The sequence below is a fragment of the Equus asinus genome, chromosome 7, assembly GCF_041296235.1.
Source record: "Equus asinus isolate D_3611 breed Donkey chromosome 7, EquAss-T2T_v2, whole genome shotgun sequence".
In the NCBI taxonomy this organism is placed as follows: Eukaryota; Metazoa; Chordata; class Mammalia; order Perissodactyla; family Equidae; genus Equus; species Equus asinus.
In genome coordinates, this window is record NC_091796.1 from 105,511,159 (window position 1) to 105,525,152 (window position 13,994).

Consider the following 13,994-nt stretch of genomic DNA (forward strand, 5'->3'; position numbering starts at 1 on the left):
CTCCTTGCACCGCCCCCAGACCCATTAGCAATTAAAAGACAATGTTAAATTTTAACTAATTAGTTTTAGTTGTAATTAATTCATTTAAATTTTAATTAATATGTAGACTTGGGCTTTTAAGTGGCTCCTCTAACCTTTGATCAATTGCAGAGGACACTAGGAGCACCGATTCCTGGATCCCCCCAGCATACAAAGCAGCCGCTGGCAGAGACCCCCAGGACCAGGACGACGAGGGATGAAGAGGACCAGGACTGACAAGCCAGCTGTCCCTCTTGGCTAAAGGCTTAAACCAGTGCCCTAGTGAGGGGGCACTGGCTGCTAACCCCTGATCTTTGCTACGCTTGTGCTTGGTCTCTGTGAATACTTTCCCATAAGTCTCTGCTGTGTTAATGTGCCGGCGACCTGGAGTGCTTCCCTCAGGGTGGCGTCAGTCTTTCTCCACTGACCCTGCTGTTGCCCTTATGATATCCTGAATGGAAAGATCCCTTTGGGAACTCCTCAGGAGGGGGACCTAGGCCAGAGGCTCCTCTAGCATCTCACTGGCGATTCCAAGGCCCAGGGTGGGCTTGTGGAATGAGCATGAGCCCTCATGTCATGCTACTGAACTGCCAAAGGCATGCTCCCCTCTTTCGAGATCCCCCGTCCTTTCTGGGCAATGGGGATGAGAAGTGCAACCTCCTAGGGTTGTTGTGAGTATTAAATGAGAGAAAGCAGCCTTGGGCAGGGCTGGGCATAGAGGATGCGGTCAGCAAATGTTTGTTGAAAAAATTTGGCAGGTCAATCCATTCCTACCTCTCTCACTTGTCGTACTTGTTCTCCCACAGCACTCCGGACAGCCCCTGTCCCCCAGGCTCTCCTTGCATCAGGTAGGGGCTCCACCAGAGGGTCCTGGGCTGACCTGAAGGAATACGAATTATGCATGCGGTCATTTCCAGAGCACTTTCTATGTAGATGAATGTTCTTTCTATGTCATAGGAGTATGTGTATGAGGTGGCCTCATTTACAGATGAGAATGAATTTGTCATTGATTTGAGTAATTTTCAAAAGGCGGGTGGGGAAGAGGACCCATGAAAGCTGAGTGCCCCTCCCATGGGATAGGGCTCACCCACGTTGGCAGTGAGGATGGACGCCGAGGCTGGAGGGATGTAAGTATTTTGTCACATTGCTGGCAAGAGAAGAGGTCATAGTTGGATCCTGGGTGCCATTGTAGCCGCCCTGTACCCCCTAGCCCAGAGTTATATTAAAAGCCCTTTGACGTCCAGTCAGACATTTGACAAAGGGACAGTCTCTTTGAAATCCCAGCTGCCCAGGGTGGTCTTGGGGTCTGGGTGGCCCCAGAGCTGGTACCCTGTGCTGGCTCCACCTCCCAGTAACAGTGTGACCTTAAACAAGTCGCTTAACTTCTCCGAGTCTCAGTTCCTTTCATGGTCTAAATGGGGATTAAAAAAAAAAAAAAAAAACCTCCGCGTTTATCTACCCCACAGGGCGCTTTTGAAGACCAAATGATGTAACTGCTATGAAAGTGCTTTGTAAATTGCTGTGGAAATTGCGAGATACTTATCCCCCGGAGGCTGTCCTCCGTCCTTCACATGCCCAGCCCTCTTCTCCCGCAGTAGTAACAGCCAGCACCCAGTAGGTGCTGTGTGTGTTTGCACTCCATAAGTAAATTCCAGAAGAAATAAAAACGGAATTAATTCAACAAACATTTTCTGGAACCCTGACAATATGCCCAGCACACCAGGCCTGGGATGTGATACAAAGATGATGAAAACAGTCTCTTGGAAGCTAATTGGGGTCCTCATTTGACCAGCACTTTCTTTCGTCCCCTTTTAAGCCAACCAGTTTTGTCCGGACAAGACAAAAACAACTCAGGCCGCCTTGCAGAAGCCCAGCTTGGTGTGGACAATAGCTCCCAGGCATCTGAAAGGGCCTGATTGGATTATGTGGCAAATGAAGGTGGAAGGATGACTTGGAAGGTGACAAATGAAGTGGGCGGAGATCTGCTTTGAGTTAATCCAGGCTATTAGGAGGCCACCTTTTGTCTTCCAGAGGCTGGCAGGAGCTTTTACCACTGGTTTTTACATCCTTAATGTAAGGACGCATAATTTATGGTCAGTGAAAGTCCAGGCCCCGGTGAGATTGGAGTGGGCTGTAAAATTGAGCGTCCGGCTACCAGTGAGTAATTATGGTGACCGTTTCTGTCTCCTTTGTAGTATGCAGAGCCCTTTTTGGCAACCGTTAATTCATTTGAACCTCACAACTCCCTGTCCCGGCCCGGGGCTGGCCTGCACCTTCTAGGGGAACAGAGCCATCAAGCGGCCTTTCAGATTGGGGTCCCACCGTACATGTGTACCCCCAGTGCCTCTCACCTTGTAAAGGAAGGGGTGCCCTCTGCTCTGGTCCCTCCTATCTCAGCCCTGGACCTCCCACCATCGGTTATCCTCTGAATTCCTAACTTTGCTCTCTCCACAGCCTCCCAGGTCCCTTCTGTCCTCCTTTCTAGCCACTACCGTTTCTCTCTTTCCTTTCGCAGCCAAGCTTCTCGAAAGGCCTGTCTTCACTTGCTGTCTTCCTTCCTCACCTCCAATTTCCTCTTCAACCCACTGCCTCCTGACTTGCTCTACTCCATCGAGCGGCTCTCACTAAGGTAATAACTTTTCTGGAGCTTCACCTTGGCCATGTGTCTGGCTCTTGGACACAGGGACTCATTCTTTCTCTTACATAGCTTTTCGGCTCCGGTTCACTTCTGTTGACACACTCCCTGTAGACCTCACGGGGACACCTGCTCCTGGCTTCCCTCATTTCTTAGTTTTCCCAGAAACTTGCATATCCGGATCTCCCAATGTCTGGAAGCTGCCTCTTGCCATCTCGCCCTGGGTTCGAGCCTTGGCTAGCCCACTTAGTGCTGGGGCCTTGGGGTAGGTCAGTTTTCCCAAGCCACCTTTTTCTCAGTTGTAAAATAGGGTTAATCGTCTTTACCTGGCAGGTGAGGTGGGCTATCTTGCAGGTAAGAACCAGAGACGATTTGAAAGACTTAAAATAAAGTCAATCAGGTATTCAGGAGAAAATACAATTGGAGTCCCCATTAGATTTCCTTACAGGTTGAAACCCTTCCCATGGGGAGGACCAAAGCGAGAAGAAAGAGGTGGAGAGGGGCGGGGCGGGGGGGGGGAGTGGGAGAGAAAGAAGAAAAGAATTTACAGAAAAACCCACTAAAGACAAAAAAGTAGGGGGGAGAGATTTAGAGAATATTAAAATCTACCAAAAAAGACATCCAGAGAAAGGTTTTCAGTTTCGGCTGAAAGAAAGTAAACAGGAAAAAGGTTTTAAATTGATTATCCCAGTGACAAATCCCAGGAAGCTTTCAAATCAAATTGCCCCATTTTGGGTTTTTAACTCCTTCTATCAAGTTTAACCTCTTTACCTCCTGCATCCTGGTTAGACCCCCCTGCCCCCCCTTTGCTGGTGATTAAATCCCCAAGGTGCACAGGAGTCTTTCAATGAATGAATGGCCGACAGAAAGAGCCCACCCCTCCCCCCAGCTGTGTTTTTCAGTTTTATTCCACTTTCCGCCCTTTTCCCTTAATGAACACAGGGCTAATCTTAGGCCCTGTCAAGGAGGAGGCTGCAGACGTTAATGAGGTAGCCGCTGGATTCCAATATTCGTCTCATAAGGAGCCTTCTTTGTCTGCAAAGGAAAAACACACTGATTATCATAATGAGGTGAACTGGCGTCCACAGGGCAGGGCCACTCGCTTCTTTGCCCACACTTCTAATCTTGGGGCCGGAGCTGAGGTTTCATTTGCTCCCCCTTTAAGTCTTTGCCTCCATCCCTGCGAGCAGTCCATTGAGCGGGGTTGAAAGTTGAAGGCAGCTTTGGGAAGCGGGCTGCAGATAGGGCTGCTTTGTGGAAAGTTTCTTTGTTCGACCCTATACCCAGGGTGAGGGCGAGTCACACCTCTTGGGTTCCTTCTCCGAGGGCTGAGGACCGAGAGCACACATTTCCCCGTCCGGCACGCACCTGACTTGTTCCAGGACCACTGAACATTCACACTTACTCAAGATTACCAAAGGTAGAATGGTGCCATGTCATAGGGGTAGAACCGGTGGAATTCTCACAAAGTCAACACCCATGGGATGCTCCACTTAGGTCAAGAAATGGATGGATGTTGGTGCCCCAGAGGGCCACCCCCTGGAAGGGTGTGCTTTAGGGTCCATGTTTGGCTCCCGAATGCTGTTAGAGAGGTTCAGAGTCCAGCAGTGTGTTAGGATCACTCAGAGAGCCAAGTGCCAGAGGGAACATTACAGCTCAGATCGGGCATCAGAACCTGTAGACGCTCCTTTCACGCCCCAACGTCGCCCTCTCCCATGTGTCCTGCAGCCCGCCTGAATCCCCCTTCTGTCCTGATCCTTGAACTCCCCAGAGCCCATTCTTGTCTCTAGAGCAGGTATGCCTCGAGTCTGCCCTTATGTGTCCCGAGTTGTGGACATTTCTCACCCCAAGGCAGATCAATCAAGATCAGATCACTCCAATTAAACTTTAATTCCAGCTTTAGCCAGACCTTCAGCCAAGTGGAAAAAAACTAAGGGAGAAGCGAGGTGGTTGGAGCCAGAAAATTTTATTAGTAGAAAACTTCCTCCCTTAACTTATCTCTTGGCTAAAGGTTCCCTGGCATCATGGGTCAGAATTAGACATGTTTTCCAAGTTAGCAAAACCAACTCTTGTCCAACATCCCAAAAAAATCTCGAAGGATGTCCAGGTGGCTGGGTGGGGTGATTCCAACCCTTTGGGTGGAGGTGACCCAGAGGTCGCCCGGATTAGGAACCAGGAGCACCTCTGAAATGGTGATCCCACAGAAACCTACCCCACTACCCCACGCAGTCATTGAAGAGTGAAAGAAGAGCAGTTCTTGGGGTTGCTAAGTGAGGACTTTTAAATAGGAACACAATCACAGGACCCTTCCCACCCTCAAACACCACTGATAATTAAAAGATGAACCCCAAAGCCATTAATATGCCAGCATTTGAGAACCTGGGGAGGGGGTGGAAGGCATGAGTCGGCCAGGATCTTCAGGGTGTGCTTACTCCCGGGACCCTAACAGCGCCTGCCACATGGTGAAACTCCCAGCCGGACTCCTGCTTGGGTTTCTGGAAAGCAGGCAGTCGTCTTAAACTTTCCTGAGGCCACCAGCAGAGAATCTGAGCTGATTGCCTCCTCGAGTGGGGGGGTTGCCCCTTTTAACTTGCCTTCTTGGTTCTGTGGCACCCCTTTCATGCCTGGGATGGACGCGGCTCTCAGCTGCCTGTGGACTCAGGACCCCTGCACCACATCTCCAGCCCACTGTAAGCTTCCCGTGTTGGTCACCTGACCCCTGGAGCCCACTGGTCTCAAGATCCATCATTAAGTCAGTCCTGGAGGCTCAGGAGATGTGGGAGGAGGCAGCTTAAGCAGATGGGAAACCAGAGGAGTGAGGCCAGGAGATGCCCCCAATTCTGAGTTTCTGTTTTTCTGCTTTTCCTGCCTCCGTTTCTGTTCATCTCCCCTTCGTCTCCCCTGCTTCTCCATCATGTCCTAACCCCATCCTCTGGGGGTACCCTAGGCCAGCCCACACCTCCTTGGGGTGTCCCAGTACCAGCTTGGCAAAAAAGTGGGGCTCAGTAAGAGTATGTGGGATGTCTGTTTGGACAGGTGAGTCAATGAAGGAACTCGGCCACCACACCTGAGCTGCTAGACGGGAGGCATCGGGGTGCAAGGAGTTTGAGGTCAAAAGGGTGGAGGGGCCGTTTGCTTTGACTGCGGAATGGGTGTCGCCCCATCCTCAGCCCCGTTTGAGTGGGGTCTTGCTGGTCTCACGCCTTCATTCACTCATGCGTTCATCCCGTCATTCAACAGTTGATCCTTACTCAGCAAGCCCACAGCCCGGCACGGGCTGGGCACCCGCCACGCTAGCGTGTCCCTTGATGGCCTCTGCCACCCCTGGGAGGGCAGGCCGGGGGGTTGCTTCTGCCACAGGCGGCCTCACGGCTGTCCCAGGCGCTGGAGCGGTGGATTCCCCGCTCTGTAGTAGGCATGCAGGACGGTGCGAGGGGCAGGCCTGGCTGGCCTTCCTTTGGAACCTTTAATTCAAACCCCAGAGGAACCTCAGACTGCCTGTGCTTGCCGCTGGTCCGAGCCAGCCCCGCCTGCTCTCTCTGCCTCCCGCACTCCATCCTGTCGCTGAGTGCTGATGACTGTCCTGGACCCCTGGCCCTGAACTCAGGACCAAGGTGGGAATATAGGACAGTGTGGTGTGTGTCCTTTCGGGCTCTGGCCACAAAGGTCTCCCTCTTGAGTTGAGGTGTGTGATTTGGACCCCTCCCTCCAAGATGCCTTCCTTCACCGGGGCTAAAACCAGCTCCTTTGCCCCCCAGGCATTGGCTGGGGCCTGTCTCATGCAAAGGACAGATGGCTAGGACCCTCGGGGGAGCTCTGCAGGCTCCGCTTCTGCCGGCTGCCCACCTGCTCTGTTCTGCTCTGCCTGGCGGCCCCTCCCCTGGCTCTCCACCGGTCAGGTGGACTGCCCACCTGAGGCTCTGCTTGCCATAGTCTGTTGCTCAGCCTGGCCCACTTCCCCCTTCTCTGTGCCGAGTCACCTGGCTCATGCCCTGGGCTCTGCTGTCTCGCCCTCTGCCTAACGGGTTGCTTTTCCTTGCTGAGCCCACGTCTGTGGTTACCTGGCCTGCCTGCTGCCTTGCCACCTCCCGCCTGCTGGCCTTTTGCCCTGCTATGGGTCCAAATGCCCCTCCCCTTCAGTGCTGCCCGGGGTTCCAGTGGGTCCCCAGTGTCCATGGGACAAGCCCTTGCTGTCAGGCCACCTCCCCCAGCCATCCTCAAATGCTTCCAGCCGTGGGACTGACTTCCTAGGGTCTAAGTGACCGTGGGATGCAGCGAGACCTGTCCTGTCCCCTCCCTCCATCCAGATCCCTTGTCGTCGTGTCCTAACAGGAGTCACCCATGGCCTGCCCGTATTGCCGCCCTGTCCCTGTGAGTCCTGGGCTGTGCCCTGCCCCAGGGCTCATGGGGGCTGCCACCTGGGCCTGTTGCATCCCTTGCCCATGGCCCATCCCCACGAGCCACCTCCCTCCACTGACAACCACACCACAGGTGAGATTGGGCTCTGTGCTTTTTCTTGGGGTGTTGGTGGTTTTTCTTGGGTGCTTGTCTTTCGATCTTTCTAACTTTCTGTCCCTCCCCAAGGTCGGCCCCGTCCTTGGGACATGGGCTGCAACCTGGTCGGGTCGGCTGAAGAACTGGACGGAAGGGATGGAAGAACCCCCGGAGGACCCCCACCCTGGACCACGTCCTTCCTGATGGCCGCCTGGCGCCTCACGCCCACCCTGTGCCCGTCGCCACCTCCTGGTTTGGGGTGAGTTTCTTGCGTTCTTGGGACACCACGATTCTGTTAGGTTGAGCTTGTGTCTCTGTTCAAGAATGTGCACATTTAACCTGGGGAGGGGCTGCTGCCAAGGGTGACTTCTTCTATACCACCTGGGGGTCTGGGGGTTTGGAAGCTGCCTGGAGCCGAGACCCTTGCCTCGCCAAGCCAGCGAGCGTGGGGGCCACCTGGGGCGACGGCATACTGTGGCCCGGCACGGTAAGTAAGGCGCCTCCTTGAGAACCGACCTATAACTTAGTAGGTCGTCAACAAAGCTTTGCTGAGCATGTTAATAAAGTGAACTGGGGTGTATTGCCCTGCCCTAGCTAGAAAAACATTTCTCCCAAAGCCATGGTGATGCCAGTCCCCGAGAACGTGCTGGTTGCTCCCACCTGGGGGTTTCACGATGTCCTTTAATCAAATAGTGGTTTCTGAGTGGGTTCTTCTCTCGGCCTCTTTCCTCACCCCTGAAATGGCAGTGAGATGGCAATGTTTTTGTTTGTTTAAATGAAATCACTAATGGTAGAGAAGAAGAAAGCCAAGGGTTACAGCCACACGCTTCACCCCAGGACTCGTCGTTTGTCTGTCTGCGGTTCATTTAGTGAAGATGCATTCATGGGGCCGTGGGGACTCGGGGTTGGCTCTTCTGGGGTGCCTAAGACCAGCTTTGCCTTAAGGACCAGAGGGTCTAGTCGGGTGCCCTGGGAGGTCCCACACAGTGATGTGGCCTGTGCGGCAGCTATGCAAGGTGGAAGGAGAGGAGGCTCAGCTGAGGTACCTTCCTTTCTGGGGTCCCAGTGGCTGAGCCCGTGGCAGGGTCCAGCCCTAGTTTCTTGGAGGGGCAGTGGGGTGTCCACAACTGGGTGGGGCTGTGCTAGTATGTGGCTGGCTCTGTGTCTGACGTGCCTCACATCTGATGCTCCTGGAGTAGCGACTAGGGTGAGTGAATGAGTGCAGGTAGGCTGCCAGGCTGGTCCAGGGGAGAGAGAAATCCCTGGAGGCTGGGGACGAAGCTGATTCAATTCCCCGGACATGTGTGGAGCCTCGAGTGGGCCCCAGCACTTCCCTTGGTCCAGTGCCACGTCCCCCCCTCGACACTCACACGTGGGGTCTCTGAGACAGGAGGTGATGCACGAGCTCTGTGCCAGAGCTGGGCCCCTGCCCCCGGGTGCTCAGCCTTTCGCAGCCTGCTGCCCCGGGGGGCAGAGCGGCTGGACCCCTGCCCTCCCCGGGGGGTCTTGGGTTTCCAGTACAGCTTCCATGATGCTCTTTCATCAAACGGAGGTTTCTGACACAGCTCTTGCACGGCCCTGCCCTTCTCCCCTGAAATGGAAATGCGGTGGGGATCTGATTTTTAAACAAAACCCGTGAGTGCAGGCAGAGAGGGGCCGCGATATCCAGACCCGGGGCTTCGCCTCTGTCTGCTGGTTTTGCTCTCTGGAGAGCTGGTCGAGGTGGGGAGTGTGTGCCCAGGGCTCAGCCTAGGAATGGGCACCGGGAACGCTCTGCCCTGTGATATTTACTTCGTAGCTGGCATTTGCTGAGCCCCCTGCAAACACAGTGACGTGGGAAGAAGCCTGGGAGGGGAGCTTTACACAAGGCAGGATGCGGGACGCCTGGGGGGGTGTCGTATCCGGAGCTTACCAGAAAGATCTGTGCAGCTAGTCTGCACAGCTTCTAGACACTTCGTCAGGGGCAGCTCAGGACACGCTCAAGGTGGGCTGAGCCGAGGAGCAGAGTCAAGGTGAAGGCGAGACCCCAGCCCGTCCCAGACGGCTGACCCCCACGCCTCCCCCTCCTCAGTGGATGGGCCGGGCCGAGTTCTATTTCAGAGACACTTGTGAATGTTCAGTCTCAGGCAAACAACGTATTTCGCATTTTTTTGTGTTACTGAGCAGAAAATAGATAGAAATAGATCAAGTTCTCAATTAAAGAAGTCGAAACGTAACGTCATAAATCAGCCTCGCAGTTGATCATCCCAGGAATTACAGAAAGGCCGTCCTCAAGTGATGAAAGAAATGATTGTTTTCAGGAAAATTCTTTTTGGATGGATTGGCCCATCCCTGAGCAGGAAGGGGTGGAAATGAGACCCTGATGGGCAAGACAGGCAGGAGGCCTTCATTGTGCTAGGCTGTTCCCTGGGGCCCGCCTCCAGCTGGGCGCTTCTGGGTGGGCACAGATGTCGGGGAAGAGGTGGTGGTCTTGTCTGAAAGCTGGCCGCCTGTCCCACCTGCCTCCACCTGGGTGGGTGGGGAAGGGAGCCGCCAGCACAGCTTCGCCTCTGCGCTCATGGGAAGGAAAACCCGGCCCCTTCGCTCCCCCTGCATTTTCCCACCTGCAGGTGGCTTGTGGGGCTGATGGCAGCTTTTAGGGCCCTGACCCTGTGTCTCCTGAGTTGTTATTCAAACCCCAAATGTATTTGTAAGCACATTTCTCCAAATAATGTCAAAACCTGGCAAGACGTGAGGGCAACACGATGCACGTGTTTCTTGTTCATTCATTTACACGAAGTAACTGAAATGTGTTTTTTATGAGCAATCTGACTTCCAGAAAGAAAAAAAAGGGCCCATCTTTAATGAGCTTGCTAATGAATTTTCCCTTCAAAAGAGAAAGGCGATGCAGAGGGAGGCGGATTGTGGTCCCAAAGGGTTAAAGGACAGTGGACAGTGTAGAAACTGGCATTGTCAGCTGAATTGGGAAAGTCTGGGGCACTGGGAGCATCTTCTTTTTAGAAGACTAGAATTTAACAAGTGAGTGAGTCCCAAGAACGAGGTCCCCCTCCCCGCTGCTGCTTGTCACCCTGTCCCCTCTCCTAAAGAAGGAACAAGGAAGTATATCCTGGTCTCCCATACCCAGTTTGAGCCGATGGAAGATTCTGGAAGAGAGTTGTATCTTTTCAAATGAAGCCATCTCAAGTGTGGGGTTCCTGTCTTGAAAGAGAGAGATGAGACTAGGTGGGGAAGGCTCTCACTACAGTGTCCGGTGCCAACAGGCAACCTCGAGGCCTGGCAGCCAGGTGCTTTGGGGCACCTTGAGGGAAGGGATGTCACAGAGGCAGCCTCGCCCCCTTGGCGTGGAATGAGTCCGTGTTTCAGAGCCAGGGAAGGTGCGAATGGAGGGAGCCCTTGAGACTCTGTTGGGAGGAGGCCTGCCCCCAGCAGTGTCCCCTCCTGGGCACCCTGCAGGCCTGGCAGCAGAACAGAAGTGCCAGGGAGAGGGGTCCCGAGTTCACTCGGATCCAGAAGAGGTGTAGGGACGCCTTATCTGTGCCAAGGTGAGCTGCCCGGTGCCTGAGAGGCCCAAGTTTGAGGTGCCCATGCATCCTGGAATTTCTAGTGCCTTCTCGGTTTTAGACACTTGGTCCCGTATCATAATCTTCACTGTGGAAAGCTGATCCCCCTAGCCACGCTTTTGGGAACTGACTGTGGTGAGAAACTCTCGGGACATATCTATATTTGCCTTCTCAGCTCCCTTCGCAACAAAGTCCTTGGTGATCGTGGAGCCCAGTGGGCAGAGCAGGTGCTGGGGAGCTGAGGCCCTGGGAGGCCCCACCTTGGGGGGATGTGTGTGAGAGAGGAATTCATTAAGGGAGAGGAGGATGGTGGAGGGGGTAGTCGTGACTCTCCTAATTGCTCTCCAATTTCTTTGGGCTTAAAAAAAAATCCAGATGGAGAGTTCTTAAGTCCCCCACCCCGGGAGTCGGGAAAAGGAAGGCTGCCCCCCACCTTTTGCCTGGCTTCTCGGCACAGTGAATAGGGTCTTTGGCAGGGGCTTAAGGAGGAGACTCTTAGCCTGGGAGCTCCCAGGGCCGTTTCAGATGGAAACAAAGACGCAGGCAGAAAGGAATGTGGGGGGCCCCCATGGAGTCCAGCCACCTGGGGATAATTGGGAGGGCTGAGTGCAGATGAGTTTTCCCAGGTTCTGTGAATACATTCTTTCAATAGAAGGTGCCTTTTCTTCAGATGAAAAGGCGAAAACCTCAATTACCTTCCTCTGAAGCGGAGTGTGTGTGTGTGTTCCCTCCGGGGCTGACGCGGGCCCCTTGCCCTTGTGTGCGTGTCGGGAGTGCCGAGGCCCAGACAAGAGGCTGCACAATGGCGCTTAACCAGCCACCCCGTCAGCGTGACCCTGGACCTGCTCGTGCTCCTCCGTTCTGGGGCTTTCTTTCTGCCAGTTTCTCAGGAGGAAGCGTCAGAGTGGCTGTGCCTGTAAACAAGGGTTTGATCAAACTGGGCCTGATGCCCGAGGGACGGCCAAAGAGACAGAATGGGGCCAAGGACACAGAATGGGAAGTTGGGGAAGGAGGACAGTTAGAGGGCCAAGGACTGACCGCACGTCTGTGCTGGCCGTCCAGGGCCACAGCTGTGTGGCTGCTTCTGCCTTTCCGGCCCTTTCTCTGGGCCATCCTGTGGGTGGAGACAGAGTCGTTCCTACCAGGTTAAGAAATGGGGGCTGGGGGCTCGGAGATCCCCGGGGCTGGTGGTTTTGGTTAGAGAGGCTGAGTGGGGCGGTCAGCACAGCCTACAGCGTCAGGGGCAGCCCTGAGCGACCCCACTGCTCCAGACTGCCTGGAGGGCTCCCGCCCCTCTGGAGGAACCACGGCCAAAGTCCCTGCCATGAGAGGAAAGAGTCCCAGTTCTCCATCTTGGCCAAAAATCTGTGTTACTGCTGGCTTCTGGGCCTCAGTTTCCCCATCTGTAAAACGGGGCAGTAGCCTGTCAGTTCTGCGTATTCTGTGAGGCAGGAGAAGCACAGGATGTCAGTGCTGGGAAGGCAAGGATCCTGTTTCATCAGAGGAGGGGACGGAGGTCCCTAGGTGTCCAGCTTGGGCCCCTATTAGCCTCCTGGTGGGGGGCAGGGCACACTGTCCACTCCTTGGGCTTGTCAGTCAGAAGAGAGAGTTCTCAACGAGTGCTCTGGGCCTCGAGTCAGGCAGCAGCCTTCTGGAGACCTGGCTCCAGCCCACGTTCAGCCCCAACGGTGGGTGTGACCTTGGCCCCTGTCTCCAGCCCTCAGGGCCTCAGTTTCCCCATCTGTGAAATGGGCAGTGCAGGATCAGGGTCATCTGAGGGCCTGTGGAGCTCTGGTTCCTTCTGGCTGCCTCAGTGGTCATCTGTGCTTAGTTGGTTGGTTTGTTCGCTAGGTTTTTAGAGTGGGTGTGGGGGCCCGGAGATCACTGGTCCACTGCCTTCTAACCCCCTCTCCTTCAGAGATGAGGAAACCAGAGACCTAAGAGATCTGGCACCCCACCCCGAGGCAGCAGGTCCTGGCTGTGAAGCCCACTGCCTGTGGCCGGCTCCTGCTTGACCGGCACGGGCGCTGGGCTCGAAGTCATTAGCCAGTCCCCATGGCTAGCTTTTTCTGAACACAGATCCTACAGTCGCTCATGCCCCGAGTGAGCGCCAAGGGGCTGCTGCGTGCGGTGGGGCAAGGATCGTGTTTTATGGGGTATTCTTTTAATGAGGCGGGCCGCCGGCCAGGCCTGGAAAACCTTTCTGGGCTGTGGAGCGTTCACTGTGTAATGAGACTGGCCCGTGGCCGCAGTCCCAGGAGGGTGTGGCTGGCCGCACCATCCCTGGTGGCTTCACCCCGTGCCTTTTGGTCACGAGACCCTGGGCAACACCTCCGTTGGCGCCGTGGCCTGCTCGGCTGAGAATTTCCTACAGGAGCCGTCAGGGTGGCAGCTTCTGGAAGAGTGATCAGTAACCAGGCCTGTGCTGGCTGCCTGGTGCAGCCCCGGCTTTGAAAACATCTCGAGCTCTCTCTTTGTGCTTCAGTGTGCGGGAATAAATAGCTCACAAAACCCTCGGTCAGGCCTGCACCCGGCTGTTACCACGGTGGGCTGCAGCCTTTGTTTTCTGACCTTGGTTGCTACAATACCTGCGAGCTGAAATGAGGAATCGAGAAATTGCCAGCTTCAATTAGACCAGCAGCCTGCCTTTCCCGGGGCTGCCTCTGCCACTCTCTCCATTAACGGTAAACATACGCCAAATAGGCCCTAATTCTCTCTAATTGCCCACTCCTGAAGCAAAGAGTGAAATTCCAGGAAGAAGCATATGTAAACATCCTCCACAGCCCGGCCAACTGAAATTAGAGGGCTGGTGGGGCTGGCAAGGCGGAGGGGACCTGATTTCAAAAGATGTCCCAATTACCTCTCCCATTTTCATAAATGGCCCTGTAATGTCCAGGGCCCCGGCCTTCACAAAGGTACAGGAGATTAGCTGCGCGCAAAGAGCTTGCATTTGTGGGGGGGAATTTGTAAGAGGGTGGTCTTCGCTCAACAGGTAGGAAGCTCGAGATCTGAGGCTGATTACTTCTGTAAACTACAGGCTCTATTTCTGGAAATCACCATTTTATTAAAAATAATCCTTTTGCGTTTTTCCAAACATCCCTAAGTTATTTGTACCGAAGACAGGCCAGATCATTTAGGCCCTGTTTTCCTCCAGAAAAGAGAAACTTTTGAAATCTTGAGATGCAGAGTTAGAATTTTCTATTCTTGTAGGCGGTGGAGGATGTTTTTGGGGTGCCCACCAGCGCTTCCTACGTGGATCATGAGCTCAGTGCACGCGCTTATGAGGT

General features: G+C 54.3%; 1 protein-coding gene across 7 annotated transcripts in view; it reads left to right on the forward strand.

Moving 5' to 3' along the window:
* The window catches only part of LOC106839652 (serine/arginine repetitive matrix protein 1-like), a 34,958-nt gene that overhangs the window by 2,816 nt on the left and 18,148 nt on the right, over positions 1–13,994 (forward strand). For 4 of the 7 annotated variants that reach the window (XR_011504794.1, XR_011504797.1, XM_070514330.1 and 1 more), the window contains 2 exons: positions 151–7,144; positions 7,238–7,406. Coding sequence is in view for 2 of the 7 variants with exons in the window: in XM_070514330.1 (XP_070370431.1) it covers positions 7,096–7,144; positions 7,238–7,406 (218 nt within the window). In the remaining 5 variants the exon portion in view is untranslated. The remainder of the gene's footprint in view (positions 1–150; positions 7,145–7,237; positions 7,407–13,994) is intronic. The other 3 variants (XR_006530414.2, XR_011504796.1, XR_011504795.1) reach the window with 3 other exon arrangements.